This window comes from Mirounga angustirostris, unplaced genomic scaffold (genome assembly GCF_029215605.1).
Source record: "Mirounga angustirostris isolate CCGP_5_RB_7025 unplaced genomic scaffold, mMirAng1.0.hap1 SCAF_3, whole genome shotgun sequence".
NCBI classification, from domain to species: Eukaryota; Metazoa; Chordata; class Mammalia; order Carnivora; family Phocidae; genus Mirounga; species Mirounga angustirostris.
In genome coordinates this window covers 162,598,775-162,616,536 of record NW_026991711.1, presented here as the reverse complement: position 1 = coordinate 162,616,536, position 17,762 = coordinate 162,598,775, and the positions used below count along the sequence as shown (strand labels likewise).

General features: G+C 40.3%; 1 protein-coding gene across 5 annotated transcripts in view; it reads right to left on the bottom strand.

Moving 5' to 3' along the window:
• Positions 1–8,523, bottom strand: part of NOP58 (NOP58 ribonucleoprotein) — a 33,988-nt gene extending 25,465 nt beyond the window's left edge. Inside the window, exons 1-2 of one of the 5 annotated variants that reach the window (XM_064586930.1) lie at positions 8,465–8,523; positions 7,983–8,288 (exon numbers count right to left, since the gene is read on the bottom strand). In XM_064586930.1, the coding sequence (XP_064443000.1) occupies positions 7,983–8,288; positions 8,465–8,508 (350 nt within the window). In that variant the 5' untranslated portion in view covers positions 8,509–8,523. Of the gene's footprint in view, positions 1–286; positions 364–7,982; positions 8,289–8,464 lie in introns of those variants that run through there. The other 4 variants (XM_045868191.3, XM_064586931.1, XM_045868192.3 and 1 more) reach the window with 4 other exon arrangements.
• Between the last annotated feature and the right edge of the window lie 9,239 nt (positions 8,524–17,762).

The following is a 17,762-nucleotide window of genomic DNA, read 5'->3' as shown; positions in this document are numbered from 1 at the left end:
TCTAAAACAAATAAACAAAATCTTAAAAACACCACCACTACCAGAGACTATGGACTCTGAAAAACAAACCGAGGGGTAGGAGGATGGGTTAGCCTGGTGATGGAGCACTGGGTGTTATATGCAAACAATGAATCATGGAACACTACATCTAAAACTAATGATGTAATGTATGGGGATTAACATAACATAATAAAAAAAATAAAATAAAAATAAAAACTCCACCACTACCAACAACAAACACCAACTAAATGTTAACTGCTAAATTCTTGGTTTCAAGATGGCTTACATTTTATTTGCTTTCTCTGGAGTTTCAAATTCTTTCCACAAACTATCAACCTCTTGAAGTTTCTTCTCATTCAAAACCTGTAACAAACATTTAAATAATTTTAATGGCATGGCTTAGGCATACATAATTACACACTTCAAGTACAACTGCATATGTAAAATAAGTGTAGAAGCTATTTTTCCTCACCGAAGTAACAAACCAGTTTTCTTTCTTTCTTTTTTTTTTTTAAAGATTTTATTTATTTATTTGAGACAGAGAGAATGAGGGACAGAGAGCATGAGAGGGAGGAGGGTCAGAGGGAGAAGCAGACTCCCCGCTGAGCAGGGAGCCCGACGTGGGACTCGATCCCGGGACTCCAGGATCATGACCTGAGCCGAAGGCAGTCGCTTAACCAACTGAGCCACCCAGGCGCCCCAAACCAGTTTTCTTACCCACCATAAATTTTTGGTCAAATTAATAGCTCAAGTAGCCCATTTAAATAACTGGATGGAATTCAGTTGAAGTCTTTGATGAAAACTTCCTATTTGAAGGAGCCACTAACCCACTAACCCCTTCACAAAGCATATCATATTCATAGAAAATCAAAAGACTTTATTTGCCTACTTTCTAGAATAAAGAGTAAGTTTTATTTACTGCTACGATCATCCTAACAAAGTATTATGGATGGATTTCTCTAAAACTAAGATAGCATCAATTTTAGGATACCTCCTGTTATAAGAAAACTTAAAATGCAAAGAAAAAAAAGGGGGCACTTTAAATCTATGAAAAAGTCATTAACATTTAGGTATATATATATTCTTTTTGACTGTTTTAACATTTTATTTATACATACCTTTAGGAATCATACTATACCACTTAGCATAACATGGACACAAACCTAGGTTTTAACAACCATTGTATGAAAATACCATCATTTTATGCCCTTACAGATGTTTAGGGTTTTTCTAAAATTTCCTTTTCTCCTTCCGAAAACAGTTTTGTGTGTATACATGTTGTATTTCTATAGCACATATTCTACTGGAAGTGGAGTTAATTGATCACATAGGAAATGTATTACTTCACAGTTGACAGATGCTATCAAATTGCTTTCAAGAGAGTCTATTAGTTTCACTTAAATCAAGACTGAATAAAACTTATTTCCCGGGCTCCTGGGTGGCTCAGTTGGTTAAGCATCTGCCTTTGGCTCAGGTCATGATCCCAGGGTCCTGGGATCGAGCCGCATGTTGGGCTCCCTGCTCACCAGGGGGCCTGCTTCTCCCTCTCCCTCTGCCTGCCACTCTGCCTACTTGTTCTATCTCTCTGTCAAATAAATAAATAATCTTTAAAAAAATTATTTCCCTATACTCTCATCAAAATCCAATATAGTAAGTCAACTGCCCAAGTATAACATAGGGTAAAATCAATGCTAAAATGCATTTCCCCCATATTAACCTTCTTGAAATTGGGATGCCTTACAACTGATGGGAGATTCAAGTTTAAAGTACAAATAGAGGGCGCCTGGGTGGCTCAGATGGTTAAGCGTCTGCCTTCGGCTCAGGTCATGATCCCAGGGTCCTGGGATCGAGTCCCGCATCAGGCTCCCTGCTCCTTGGGAGCCTGCTTCTCCCTCTGTTTCTCTCTCTCTCTCTGTCTATCATGAATAAATAAATAAAATCTAAAAATAATAAAATAATAAAATAAATAAATAAATAAAGTACAAATAGATATCATGCATGTCTTCTTATGGGGGGAAAAAAACCCAGCCAATAAATTAAAAACTATACTGATAAACATTTCATCAAATCTGTATTATCACAGAATATTTACACAGTAAGTTTTATTGTCCAGTTATAGCCTAGTATATGTTTTTGTGATAAAGCATGAATACGACACTGCAAGTTGCACTTAATTTCTGTCAGACAAGTGTGGCAGGATGATTTTAAAGATTTGTTGTGTTGTTTAAATTCAATCACACATAGCTAAATTGATATATTTACAGAATTCGAGAAGTTGGTCAAAATAAATCGAAGTGAAAAAACTTAAAAACCAGAGTAGGAGCAGTAAATGATCCAAAAGCATAGAGTTTATATTTAAAAATTACAAGCTGGGGTGCCTGGCTGGATTAGCCGGCAGAGTATGGGACTCTTGAACTCAGGGCTGTAAATTCAAGCCCCATGTTGGGCACAGAGTTTGCTTAATAAATATTTTCACACACATACAAAAAATTACAAGCCACTAACAATTCTATTTTGCCTATCATGAGAACTTTAGAATCCAAAGACATTCCAGCAAATCTCATGAATGCACTGAAACACTGATTTAGTTATTTTCTGATAAAGGAGTTCACAGAACAGTCCTGACTTTTGGAAATAGTTTATTCAGAGAATGCCACACTAACCAAATCCAAAGTTCAGGAATTATTGAGAGGATATGTACCAAACAGGGGATATGACTCATGAGTAAAATTTACATTTTTTGTAGTTGAAAAGCAAGTATATTTGGAGATAACAGTTGGGTAACAATCGGCATATTCAAGAGATATTATCAGCATTCTTAAAGTAAGAAAGGAAATGTAATGGAAACATTCAAGACTACTCAAAGGTCTCCAAAGACTGTTATGGCAAATAAAACCTTGCCATTCTGTTCCCAATTGTGCTACAACAAAACAAAATTAGAAATCACTGCTATATTTCCTGAAAAATATGCCTCAAATTTTAGTCATTCATTTTCACACAAAGAAATCTGAAAACATTTGTATACAAAGTCCATTTTAAGTCTATTTTGGATTAAGATGGAATTATTTCCACTTCCAAGTAGAAATGGTGTATAGTTACTGCCATTAAAATCTTTAGCATAGTCTTTATCTTGCCCATACTATAGAGAGCAAGATGGAGTCATTCCTGCCAAGCAGTAACTTTTATCAAGCAGTGGCGCAAGTAACCAAGGCATTTCGGCTTAGACCAAATATTGCCGAACCAGCACTGGCTGAGACCCACTCAAAAACGATAACCAGGAGAAACAGAGGTTTGCCAATGAAGACTGAATAAATCCCTTTTGAAATGATTTGCAGCAAACAGTCAAGACCTTATCAATGCTGACTCTTTCACATCTGCCCACATCAGAAAGGTAGCTGCCACCGAAGGCCCTGCCCAACTGACCTCTGAACAAAATACAGATTGTCTGGGATGCCTGGGTGGCTCAGTTGGTTGCTGCCCTTGGCTCATGATCCTGGAGTCCTGGGATTCCGGCTCTCTGCTCAGCGGAGAGTCCGCTTCTCTGCCCCTCCCCTGGCTCATGTGCGTGCCTGCGCGCGCTCTCTCTCTCCTTGCATGCTCACTTTTTTCTCTTTCAAATAAATAAATAAAAATCTTAAAAAGAAAAGAGATCCTCCACTGCCTGAACATAATAAGCAACTAGTGCTGTGAGCTGACCCGCACCAGACCCAGGCCTTATTTCAACTGTGCAATGGAAGACTGCATTAACTTCCTACCTCCAACTTCCCCTTGTTCTGTCTTGTTTGTTGTGTAACTTGTGCTTTGCTCTCTGTGATGTGTAAGAAGCCAAGTTAAACAGGTAGTAGTGAAATGTCATCAAGTTTGGAGTCCTGTGTTATAATTATACTAACTTTGCTTTGAAACTGAATAAAGCTAACATTGCAGGGGGGGGATGACATTGTGGAAAGACACAACTTGTGCGTGCGCCTTCATAGTATACGCACGACACATACTTATATTTACAGATAAAACTAAATATGCGGGATTTGCTTCAAAACAATGTGGGGAGAATGGGAGAGAGATGGCCCACAAAACAGGTCTGTTGAAACTGAGTGATGGTGTACATGGAGGTTCTTATAATCTACTACTTGTCTCCTTGAAATTTTTCACAATAAAGAGTAAAACACAAACATAAATGCATCCCATAGCATGCCAGATATTCCTAGAGTATCCTCCTCTATTCCAGACAGGCAATAAATTTATAAAGAGGAAAGAGCACACTATATCAAAAGCGTCCCTAATTTTCACTTAATTGGTTACTTTGAGATTTCCTATGCTTTATTTAAACATTTAATGCTAACTTTTTTTAGTTTTACTTTACAAACAAAATGGGTAAGTACTATTTTATGGAACTTGTGTGAGTTGCTGTACAGGATAACTTGGAATAGTTTCAAATGTGGATTATTCAAAAAGGAACAAATTGATACATGCAACATGGATTAGCTTCAAATGCATGCTAAGTGAAAAAAGCCAGACACAAAAAACTATTACTCCATTTACATGAAATTTCTAGAAATGACAAAATTATACAGACAGTGGCTGCCTAGAGCTGGGTCCGACTGACTTGCAAATGGGCAGGAGGTAACTTTTTAAGAGGAAGTATTCTTTTTTCTTTTTTTAAGATTTTATTCATTTATCTGACAGAGAGAGACAAAGCGAGAGAGGGAACACAAGCAGGAGGAGTGGGAGAGGAGAAGCAGGCTTCCCGCTGAGCCAGGAGCCCAATGTGGGGCTCGATCCCAGGACCCTGAGATCATGACCCAAGCCGAAGGCAGACGCTTAACAGGCGCCCCAAGAGGAAGTATTCTAAAACTGGACTGCAACTTGCACAGCTGTATACATTTTACTAAAATGGATCAAACTGCACTTTTACAGTAGATGGGTTATACAGTATGAAAATTATACCCAATAAATGAAGCTAGAAAACCATATTGCTCAGTAATCATATTATACATGAACTCTGGTATACACATAAAATCTCTTCCTCCAGGCTTGAGGAAATGAAGAACACACAACACTATACCACAAAGCTGCACTACACAATGTGACTATTAAAATTTAAGTGAATTTGGGGCGCCTGGGTGGCTCAGTCGTTGGGCGTCTGCTTTCGGCTCAGGTCATGATCTCAGGGTGCTGGGATCGAGCCCTACATCGGGCTCCCTGCACAGCGGGGAGCCTGCGTCTCCCTCTCTTACTCCCCACTCCCCCTGCTTGTGTTCCCTCTCTCTCTGTATCTCTCTGTCAAATAAATAAGTAAAATCTTAAAAAAAATTTTTTTAAGTGAATTAAACTAAAAATTCATTTCCACAGCTTTACTAGCCAAATTTCAAGTGCTAAATAGCTATGTAGATAAAGTGCTAAACAGCTAAATAGATTGCTAGTGGCAACCGTACTGGGCAACATAGCTACAAAAGGTCTGGGATGAGTAAAACTAAAAGATGCCTCATGATACAAGGGACCAAGTTAAGTTTTTACAATATTCTAAAAATGGTAATAGTTCGTTTATTTGCCTTCATATATAACCTTGTTAACACCCAGTAATTTTTTTTACAAAGTATTTAATTCATTGCAAATCACTGTATATGTGCATATATGTACACTAGATCATGATATTAAAATGTATTCCTATGACCTGAGGTTAAAAGTTTTAAAAATTTCTTAAAGCATCCCCACTAAAGTATGAATTTTATGCAACCAATGTAATTTTATACCCCAGCATTCTGATTATGGTAAAGGGAGCTAATAACTTTGTACTATAGATCTATTTTTTAATACATAATTTACACACCATAATATTCACCCTTCTAAAGTGTACAACTTACTTTTCAGTATATTTTCACAAAACTGTGCAACCACCAATTCCAGAACATTTTCTATGTCTACTTTATTAACAATTAATAACTGCTATTGAAATATTTGGAACCGAATCATTTTATCAATGTATTCAAGGCTTTAGTTACTTCTCTATTACATTACTTAAACCATAAACCACAATTTATTAAATTTGAACAGTAATTTGCAAGTGGGTACCATTAAAAACTGCTACAGAATAGTCAAGACATTTTTATGGAGAATACTCTTTCATTAAAAGAAATCAGTAATAATTGAGACATAATTGAGTATTTTATGACCCAGGTCTAGAAACCAGAGAATTGCTAAGCCAATTCCTTCCTACCATCAGCAGCAACCAATGGACTGTGCAGCTGCGCCTCCCTCTCTTAGTTCAGGACAGTATACCTAACATCTACTTAGAAGAGAAATTCATCCATACACACTAATTCAGAGTATGATAGACCATGTTGGCTAAGAAAATTTGAGGGCATGTGCAGAATTCTACTTAAGAATTTAGAGAAGACTACAAAAAGCTGGGAAAAAGAGACACACTCCCAGGCTCTAAAGCCATTACAGACAACCCCAATGAGAAAAAATAAGCAAAGCTAACTTTTGGCTTTTTTTTTTTTTTAATTCTTTATTTATTTGAGAGAGAGAATGAGAGAGAGAGAGAGCATGAGAGGGGGAGGGCCAGAGGGAGAAGCAGACTCCCCGCTGAGCAGGGAGCCTGATGAGGGACTCGATCCCTGGATTCCAGGATCATGACCTGAGCCGAAGGCAGTCGCTTAACCAATTGAGCCACCCAGGCGCCCCACTTTTGGCTTTTATTATTTTATCTCTTAAAAATAGTAAGTAACGTAACAAGTGCAAATGGAACTATATTCTCAAATGTCTGAAAAAAAACCTAATAAAGTTAAAAGCTCCTCTAAATCAACATTTTGGAATGCCGATTCCAGATTTTCTGCACTCATACCACATACACAGTTTTTTTTATTCACAGAACAATACTATACACATTTTATCCAGCATTTTTACCTTATCAGCATATATGTGAAAATTGTTTTTCGTTATACATTTGTAGAGCTCAGAGGAGTGCCTGGCACATGGATAGCACTCAGTTTACCTCATTCTTTGGAACATCTCAATAGCAACCTACTACACGAATGTAGGCTCCGTGCTGATAATCTTTAAATTTCAAACTTGCCCTATTAAGACAACCAAATCTCCAATTGATTACCATCGGCCCAGATTTCTCCCTTAGGTCTGAAACTTAAAATGACGATTGCATTTCCACGTCTAACAACCCAAGTTTCACAGCCCAAACTGGACCTTTTTAGTATCTTCCCCCCCGAAAAGCCCCCTAACTCGTTTTTTCCCCCACCATCACGTATCCACTTATTCAACCTAAAACCCACATTCTCCATTCATCAGCCAATCCCACCAGTTCTACCTTCAAAATTTCTCCTGGTATTTGTTTCCCTCCATACCAATCTTAATCCAAGCAATTTCATCTTGTCTCGATTAATGCAAAAATATTCTTGGTTCGGGGCGCCTGGGTGGCTCAGTTGGTTGGGCGACTGCCTTCGGCTCAGGTCATGATCCTGGAGTCCCGGGATCGAGTCCCGCATCGGGCTCCCTGCTCGGCAGGGAGTCTGCTTCTCCCTCTGACCCTCCTCCCTCTCATGCTGTCTCTCAAAAAAAAAAAAAAAATTCTTGGTTCCTTTCTTGCCTGCTGTAATCTATTCTCCACACAGGAAAGCAACTTCATTAAGACAACTTTAGGTCATTCCTCTGCTTAAAACCTACCCATCATTCCTCAAAAACACTCTGAATAAACCCCAAGCTCCGTACCTGTGAAATTCTAATAAGGCTCCTGCCCACCTCTCTCACGGGGCCAAATCCTCTAACACAGAACCAGGCGCCCCAAACGGCGCGGCCACGTGTTCACCGACACATGCGCCTCCCAGACCCAAAGCCTTCCGCTAACTTTCAGAGCAGGACACAAACGGCTCCCACGCGATCCTGAGCGCTGTATTCCTCCCCTTCGTCCTCCCTGTCCTCTCCTGCACAACACCAGCCTTGCCTCTCCAACGGTTCAACCTGCAACTTACCTTAAAGATGGCGTAGCCGACAGACGTTTCAAATAGCACCAACATGGTGAGGCCGGGTCAGGGCGCTGCGCGGCCCGCCGCGAGCTCGTATACCAGTGAAAAGAGACCAAACTTTCGGCCCCCAAAGGCCTGCGAGGCCGCAGCAGGCCGAGCACAAACGCGAACGCCTTCTCGCAAAGAATCAGACCACGTTGCCTAAACGTTCCAAACTGGACTATGGGTACAACGCCGGAACCCGCTTCTCCTTCTCCAAGGCTTCTGGGATATGACATCACTTCCGACAGATAGAGTACCGTCGCTTCCGGTCTGTTCCCGCCAACGGGGTGGGAGGGGGGAAGAGGGAAAAAAAAAGAGAGAGAAAGAAAGAAAATGTCGCGAGATTTCTTAGGGACTAAAGCGAGCTTTTAAGCAGTACGGAAACCTAAAAGGGAAGAACTTTGCTTTTTATTATTTTTAAAATTACTATATGTGATATATTTTACCTTGAGAGAAATGCGGAGCTGTTTCGTCCGTTTGCCCCAAGCATCTGGAATTTGGGAAATGCTAGCCGCTTAATTTTACTCCCTGGATAGCGCTGGCTTGAAGTCAAGTTCTCGGGATGACACCATGACCGTGCCTGTGTATGCGAGCACTCCTGGCCGTTCTCTTCCCTCTGGCCAAACTGATTATTAGCACAGATGTCTTTTATGTATATGTAGGCCTATCCCATTTTTGCTGCAATGATTCTAGGGTAGGCATTTGGACTTTACGTCCTTGTCTTAGCGGAATTTGCTTTTCTGGTACCTTTCAGTTTGAATGACTGATTTAAATACCTCAATTATTCCACAAGTCTGGCTTTCAATAGGAGTGAAGTTTCCTTCCTCACTTTCCAGGCCGTATATGCGGATCGCTTGTAAACATTAAGTTGCAACCTGCTGGAAGTTTTGAAACACTAAGTAACTTGATTTTTTTTTTTTCAAGCAGCTCTGCAACCTAGCATCAAGAGGAATGAAAATCCTGGACTGAATGACAAAAAAGATGAAAGTGGGGAAAAATCAAGGGATGGGGGAATCTAGGTTACAGACAAGAGTATGGTCGATTATACCCATAGGATTCAGTGTGGTCGGGGAGGCAAGAGAAACCAAAATGGCTTGATTGGGAAAGGAAGGGTAGGTAGATGAAATGGAAGCACAGCGTCTGTTTGTGGTATTATATCATTTCACAATATATATCATTTTCTCTCTAGTTTTCTTTCTTTTTTAAAAGATTTTATTTTTTTAAGTAATCTCTACACCCAACATGGGGCTCAAACTTACAACCCCAGAATCAAAAGACACATGCTCCACCAACTGAGCCACCCAGGTACCCCTCTTAAAAAAAAAATTCTTAACCATTTAATGAATGAACGTTTGCAGGAAGTAAAATTCTTTTTCTTGTATCTAAAGCTTGCATCCTTTATTCAAAGAGAAACGAAACCACTTATTCAATGAGAACCCTCTTTACTGTGGCTTATCGGAGAAGAAGAAGAAATTGCACATTGCCATTTATGTAATCCCCTCAGTGATGCATTCGTCCAGGGTTCAGAGCTGACTCTGGATTTGGATTTGGATCTTGGCCAAATATAGTAATCATCTGAAAATTCCCTGTTGCAAGAGAAAAATAAGAGATTCAATACTTGATTAAACAAAGTACTAGGACAAGGGGAGATAGCACAAAGAAGTATGAGGAGGAGGATATGGGAGAGTATAGATAACCCAGAAGAAGGACTTATAACTTTAGTATGGCTTAACATGGTGAAAGGACAAAGATAAGAAACATGGTTCTTTTGTTCTCTCCTCACCCTCCAGCCCCATCCCTGACCTAGCTAGAATATAAGCTCCATGAAAGTTCATTGTTGGATGCCCAGTACTAAGCTAGTATCTGGCACATGGTAAGGACTCCATAAATACGAGTAGTGATGAGTAAATGAAAGACTGGAATGAATAATGGGATTAAATTTCAAGGTGCTAATACAGGCTCCGTGTACTTTTTGGGACCAACTGATATTGGCAAAAGATATCCTTTTGTTCAGAGACCTCTCATGTGCCTTGTAATAAATACAAGGAGATGTTTGGATCTTTCATGTCGTTCAAGTAGTAAACATCTTTTATGTAGTCAACAAATGTGAGTGTTTACTCTCTGTCAGACATTCTTACAGGCACTAAGGACATACCAGTGAACAAAACATGGAAAAACCTCCATACTTCATGGAACTTCTAGTAAGTGGAAACAAAATAGATAAATATCTGGTATATTAGAGAGTACTAGATGCTACAGAGAAAAAGAAAGCAGGATAGGGGAATAAGATATTCCTGGATGGCCAGGAAAGGCCTCATTGAGGTGACATTTGAATAAATGACTTTAGGGAGCCAGCTCTCATGATATCTGGAGGAAAAGTATTTCAAGCAAAGAGAACAGTTTATTCAAAGATACCAAAGCTGGAGTGTGCCTGGTATGTTCTCAGAACAGTATGACCAATATGACCAATATGGCAGTATTGGGGTGACTAATAAATGACCCCATTTAAAATCAATGAATTAACATTTTCACCGACATAACAGTATTTGTCTGTTTTCAGTGCTCGTCGTATGATGTAATTCTCACAACAAACTTAGGCAATATGTACTCTACTCTTATTATTACCCTAATTTGCCTTTTCAAAGAAGTTAAGAACCCAAGATCACACAACCTCCTTCACGGTTTCCTTTAGGAATCCACAGAGGTTGGGCCATAGAGATTGTTTCTGTCACAGAATTGTTGAGCTGCTGCCTGTCGCTCTGTGTTCCCTTGCCCTGGTGTCTTCTAGTATCGCTGTCTTTCTGTTGTTGACGGCTGCCTCATCACTGAACCCAGGTGCTGCCCACACCATGGCGCATTTTCTGTACGCCGCCACCCTCAAGGGTTCTTGTTCCTCTCCAGGTAACAGGGAAGCAGCTTTTGTGCTTAACCTGTTCTTTTGTGAGACATATTTTTCTTTGTGCCAAAGTCCTCTCCTTCCAGAGACCATGGGTACTTGGAGGAAGGAGAGGCAGTTAGGACATGGGTTGGAAACAGGCTCAAATCTCAGACCATCTGTTCTAACAGCCACGCTTTCCTGCTCAGTTTGGCTCATGCAACTAGATGCAGGATGACTTCCTTTCACGATCCTATTGTGGCTCTCTCCGGTCTGGCATTTTCTGAGGACTTCCTGCCATCAGATCAGCACCTCAGAAGGAAAATCTTTTCTGTTTTTAAAAAGAATTTATTTTTAAGTAATCTCTGCACTGAAAGTGGGGCTCAAACTCACAACCCTGAGATCAGAGATCAGGAGTCACATGCTCTACGGACTGAGCCAGTCAGGTGCCCCCTGAATAAAAATCTGAATGTCTTTCCCTTATTTGCCCTATGTACCGTAGATCCTATGTAAGAGCATATGTTTCAATTGAATTCTTGACTATTTTACTTAAAAAGTTTCCTGAACATCAAAAAAAAAAAAAAGAAAGAAAGAAAAAAGTTTCCTGAACATTGAGACATTAACAGTTTGGATAACCTCCAGGGAGGGTAGCCTACCTAGAGAACACAAAGGTGATCTGTGTTCTGGGAAGCTGTGTCACCTAACTCTGTGAACAGCCCCCAAAAGTTTCATCTCTGACCAGTTAATTACAGTTACGCTCTTTCATCATTTTCTTGTGAGCTTGGGCAAAATGAGCAATTCCCTCTAAACTAATCAACTCTAGATTCATGATCAAAATTGAGTTGCTTACTTGTAAAGCTAAGGTTCAGACCCTGAACGACATCAAGGTATGGGCCTGAACAGACTATTAGCTGGCCTTTATCTTTGACATTAGCACCTCAGCTCTAACATCAACATTCCTTGACTGCAATGAGCTTAATGTAGCTTTTTCAAATATAAGACCTTTGCATGTTTAAAAATTATAAAATATTGGGGCGCCTGGGTGGCTCAGTTGTTAAATGTCTGCCTTCGACTCAGGTCATGATCCCAGATCCTGGGATCGAGCCCCACATCGGGCTCCCTGCTCGGCAGGAAGCCTGCTTCTCCCTCTCCCACTACCCCCTGCTTGTGTTCCCTCTCTCGCTGTGTCTCTCTCTGTCAAATAAATAAATAAAATCTTTAAAAAAAATTATAAAATATTAAAAGATAGCTCATTCATGGGGTGCCTGGCTGGCTCAGTTGGTTAAGCATCTGCCTTCGAGCCCCAAGTTGGGCTCCCTGCTCAGGGGCAGAGTCTGCTTCTCCCTCTCCCTCTCCCTCTGCCTCTCCCCCTGCTCATGCTCAGTCTCTCTCTCTCTCTCTCAAATAAATAAAATTTTTTAAAAAGATAGCTCATTCATTTATATGCCTACTACATACTAGGCCCTATACTTTGTTCTGGTCAAAGACATGAAATACATAATCCCTGCCCTCAAGCTGCTACTGATTTTTGGGGAAAGCAGACTAGTACACACAATTGCAATACAGCAAAAGTAAGCAGGAGTCCAAATCTCAGCTTCACCTGGTACTACTTAATAGATCTTTAGGTCCCTTGGTGAATGATTTAACTTCTTGGCACTTTTCTTGTGTGTAAAACAGGAGTAACATCTACCTCACAGAGTTATTGTGACTATTAAGTAAGATACTGTCTTTGTTGACATTACTTAAGTACTTAGTAAGTGGAAATGATTACCATGTAATTAAATTAAATTAAGACTGTAATTCAAATAGACCAGAGGAGGGAGATATCAAGTAGGAAACTAAAGAAATGTGGAATAAAATTGATACGGCTTGTTTCCATTAAGGGTAGACATGCATATCCCATCCTGCAGATAGGAAACGAATATACATACATGCCACTTTGCCCTCCAAGGAAACAAAAACAAAACACAACAAAACGAGGTTTTAGTTCTAGATCCCTAACTAAATGAAATCTTGCAATTTCATGTAAATTATGCTCTCAAACAAAAACAACTCTATCCCTGCCTTTTTGCTATGCTAATACCTGCAGACAGGGGAAAAGCTTGAGAGATAAGATATTCATGTGAGAAAACTGCTGTTTTTCCTTTATTAAAAAACCTTGGTAACCAAATTAAATGAGTATTTTCCTTTTAATACATGTTTTGTTCATTTGTTTTGTTTCGGTTTGTGATGAGCAAGTGTTTTAAATACTGCCCCCTTTAATAGCTTTCTTGGCAAGTGAATTTTTAAAAAATTTTATTTATTTATTTGTCAGAGAGAGAGAGCAAGCAAGCACAAGCAGAGGTAGCAGCAGGCAGAAGGAGAAGCATGCTCCCCGCTGAGCAAGGATCCCGATGCGGGGCTTGATCCCAGGACACTGGGATCATGACCTGAGCCGAAGGCAGATGCTTAACCGACTGAGCCACCCAGGCGTCCCTAAGTAAATTTTTTTCTAAATGACTTTCTCTTTTAGACTTCCTCTGGCCGTTCTAGTAGTGATTCCACTGAGAAGTCGAAGTAGATTTTACCTATTAGATCTCAGTTGACTGCTTTGCCAGAAAAGGGTACCATATGGGCTATTTTTACCTTGATGTAATCTTCTCAGCTCCTGAGTTTATTTCCTGTGGCAATAGCACATTACTCCAAGTCTTTTTCTGTTTCTGATTCTGTTTCTAGTTAATGACCAGGTCTGGATGTAGTTCTCGTTTTGATTTGTATACAATTGCTGGTGGCAGAAACATGGAATCTGGCACTTATTTATTTGTTTGTTTGTTTGTTTATGATATAACCATTTGTTCTAGGCCAGATGGCAGACAGACACAGGGAGTCTGGTCATGGTTGGATAGCAGAAGTCAGAGTGTCTGTCTTTTTTTTTTTTTTTAATTTTTATTATTGAAGTATAGTTAACATTCATGAGTAGCTGTCTTTTTATGTATGTTTTTTTTGGTTATTTGTTGGTTTGTCTTTCTGTTTGTCTGTTATGTCTGTGAATCATTATGAGCTTAAAAATATTTTGTGTCTGTGAATAGAAAACAACTCTTTGAGATCTGGAACAGCCATAATCAGCTGGTGAGTTTTATGCTCTGTGTTTCCTTTCAGTCCTTGAATTGGAAAACTGTGGCTACTACTTTTCTGTTTTTTTTTTTAAAAGATTTTTTATTTATTTATTTGACAGAGAGAGACATAGTGAGAGTAGGAACGCAAGCAGGGGGAGTGGGAGAGGGAGAAGCAGGCTTCCCGCAGAGCGGGGAGCCCAATGTGGGACTCGATCCCAGGACCCTGGGATCATGACCTGAGCCAAAGGCAGACGCTTAACGACTGAGCCACCCAGGAGCCCATTACTACTTTTCTGTTTGTGTATAAATGAATAAAACCTTTTCCTTCACTGCAAGAGAAAGGTAGGGAGCCTTTGTAATGGTTCATTTATATTTCTGTATCTGTGACTACCCACCTCTCTCTGAAAACTATTGAAGATTAACTGATCATAAAAATCTATCATTTGTATGCAATCAGAAGGATTACCATCAAAGGGAAGAAAATGAATACAGTGAAAGAAAAAACTGAAATTCTTTTCAAAGATCTATGGGAAGTAATTTGACTTTGCTCAAAGAGAGGTCTGGCCTTTGCTCTTGGCTTCTGGGAGATAATATCTGTCATACCTCATAGGAGTGTCTTTGTTTAGGGTGGGGGTTGGCCATGTGACCAACCATGTGACTAACCTGGAGACTGAGTTCAACCCAATGAGCAATCAATCAATCGATCATGCCTATGTAATGAAGCCTTAATAAAAACTCTGGACCTGGAGGCTCAAGTGAACTTCTCTAGTTGGTGGTACTCCATGAATATTGTCAAATATAAATGCTGGGACAGTAACAACATCCTAACTCCATGGGAGAGGACGTTGGAAATTTTGTGTTTAGAGCTCTCCTAGATTTTGCCTTATGTGCTTCTTTCATTGGCTGATTTTGATATTTATCATTTCCTCGTAATAAATAGTAACCACGAAGAGCCCCTGGCTCACTCAGTCAGTGGAATGTGCAACTCTTGATCTCAGGGTTGTGAGTTTGGGTGACTTTGGGTGTGGAGATTAATTAAAAGTAAAAAACTCTTAAAAATTGTAACCATGAGGCACCTGGGTGGCTCAGTCATTTAAGCGTCTGCCTTCAGCTCAGGTCATGATCCCGGGGTTCTGGAATCAAGCTCCACGTCAGGCTCCCGGCTCGGCGGGGAGTCTGCTTCTCCCTCTGCCCTTCCCCCCTGCTCATGATCTCTCTCACTGTCTCTCTCACTCACTCAAATAAATCTGCAAAGTCCCTTTTGCCATGTATGGTAACATATTCACAGGTTCTAGAGACTAGAAATTGACATTTTTGGGGGGGGTTGTTCTGCCTACCACAGAGAAGCACCATAACTCTCAAAAAATTAATTATTCTTTTAAAAGAGAAGAGTGATTTTATTTCTAGGTATGTGGAAATAATATGGTAATTTAAGAAAACATCGGAATGCATTCTGAAGTATGTATGGATGAAATGACATGTCTGGGGTTTGCCCTAAGAGAATTCCAGAGAGAGAGAGAAGATGAGAGAGAGAGGAAGGAAGTGTGCAAAATCTTGATGCTTTTTGAATATGGATGATGTATAATTGGGGATGAGAAAAGGTGGCTGAAGGAGATATCATTTGAGTCCTGCTAAATAGATGGGAGTGATCCAAGTAAAGGGAACTAGGTAGGGGATAGGATTATCTTCTAGTTAGAGACATCAGTATTCCTCACATTTAAATTTTTTTTAAAGATTTTATTTGGGGCGCCTGGGTGGCTCAGTCATTGAGCGTCTGCCTTCAGCTCGGGTCATGATCCCAGGGTCCTGGGATGGAGCCCCGCATCAGGCTCCCTGCTCTGCGGGAAGCCCGCTTCTCCCTCTCCCGCTCCCCCTGCTTGTGTTCCTTCTCGCTGTGTCTCTATCAAATAAATAAAAAAAAAATCTTAAAAAAAAATTTTTTTTTTAAGTGCTCAATATCACTTGGCATCAGGGAAATCCAAATCAAAACCTCAATGAGATACCACCTCACACCAGTCAGAATGGCTAAAATTAACAAGTCAGGAAAAGACAGATGTTAGTGGGGATGCGGAGAAAGGGGAACCCTCCTACACTGTTGGTGGGAATGCAAGCTGGTGCAGCCACTCTGGAAAACAGTATGGAGTTTCCTCAAAAAGTTGAAAATAGAGCTACCATATGATCCAGCAATTGCACTACTGGGTATTTACCCCAAAGATACAAAAGTAGGGATCCGAAAGGGTACATGCACCCCGATGTTTATAGCAGCAATGTCCACAATAGCCAAAATGTGGAAAGAGCCAAGATGTCCATTGACAGATGAATGGATAAAGAAGATGTGGTATTTATATACAATGGAATATTATGCAGCCATCAAAAGGAATGAGATCTTGCCATTTGCAATGACGTGGATGGAACTGGAGGGTATTATGTTGAGTGAAATAAGTCAAACAGAGAAAGACATGTATCATATGACCTCACTGATATGAGGAATTCTTAATCGCAGGAAACAAACTGAGGGTTGCTGGAGTGGGGGGTGGGGTGGGAGGGAGAGGGTGACTGGGTAATAGACACTGGGGAGGGTATGTGCTCTGGTAAGCGCTGTGAATTGTGCAAGACTGTTGAATCTCAGATCTGTACCTCTGAAACAAATAATGCAATATATGTTAAAAAAAAAAAGAAGAAGAAGGTAGCAGGAGGGGAAGAATGAAGGGGGGAAATCGGAGGGGTAGACGAACCATGAGAGACGATGGACTCTGAAAAACAAACTGAGGGTTCTGGGGGGTGGGGTGGGAGGATGGGTTAGCCTGGTGATGGGTATTGAGGAGGGCACATTCTGCATGGAGCACTGGGTGTTATGCACAAACAATGAATCATGGACCACTACATCTAAAACTAATGATGTAATGTATGGGGATTAATATAAGAATAAAAGAATAAATAAATAAATAAATAAATAAATATAAAAGCCCAATAAACAAATAAAGATGAAAAAAAAATTTTTTTAAGTAATCTCTACACCCAATGTGGAGCTCAAGCTCATGGCCCCAAGATCATGGGTTGTATGCTCTACCAACTGAGCCAGCTGGGCGCTCCAGTGTTCCTCACCTTTTAAAATGTTTTATATTTTATGATGCTTTGACATCTTGGGATCTTAAGGACCCAGCAAGGAACTGCCCCTTCCAGAGTTAGCAAATTCCTAGAGATCAGAAAGGACTTACCTGGGAACAGGCCTTTGATATGCAAACCAACGAATCCTGAGTCCACACCTCCTTTTGTCAGGTTCCTGCAGTTGAGGACACTAACCTTCTGCCCTAAATCACTACAGGGCCAGGTACTGGGCACCTGGGGACCACACCTATTGCCGAGAGCCCACAGAAATCAAACTATCCAATCCTAAACCTGCTCAGCTTGCTTACCCTGCCTCACCCATTCCTTCCTGAGAAAACCAAAATGAAAGCTTTGCCTACTCTCCTCCCAACCCCCTCCTTCGGCCTCATGGTGGTTGCCCTGTGGTCTTATGTGATGTGATGTGCCTCCTCCTTCTAGGGATCCATGAGTATAAAAACTTCTTCTTTATGACAGTTTCTGTGTCTCCATGTCTTACTGTGCCTGATGAAAACAAATCCCAAGTACAATTTAAAACACTCATGCCCTTCCTAAAATAAAACCATATGATGAGTTAGAAGAATACTACAGAATGTAAGCTCAGTAAGAGTAGAGGCTTTATGTGTTTTGTTCACTGCTTAAAGTGGGATGCAACTGTAAAAACAAACA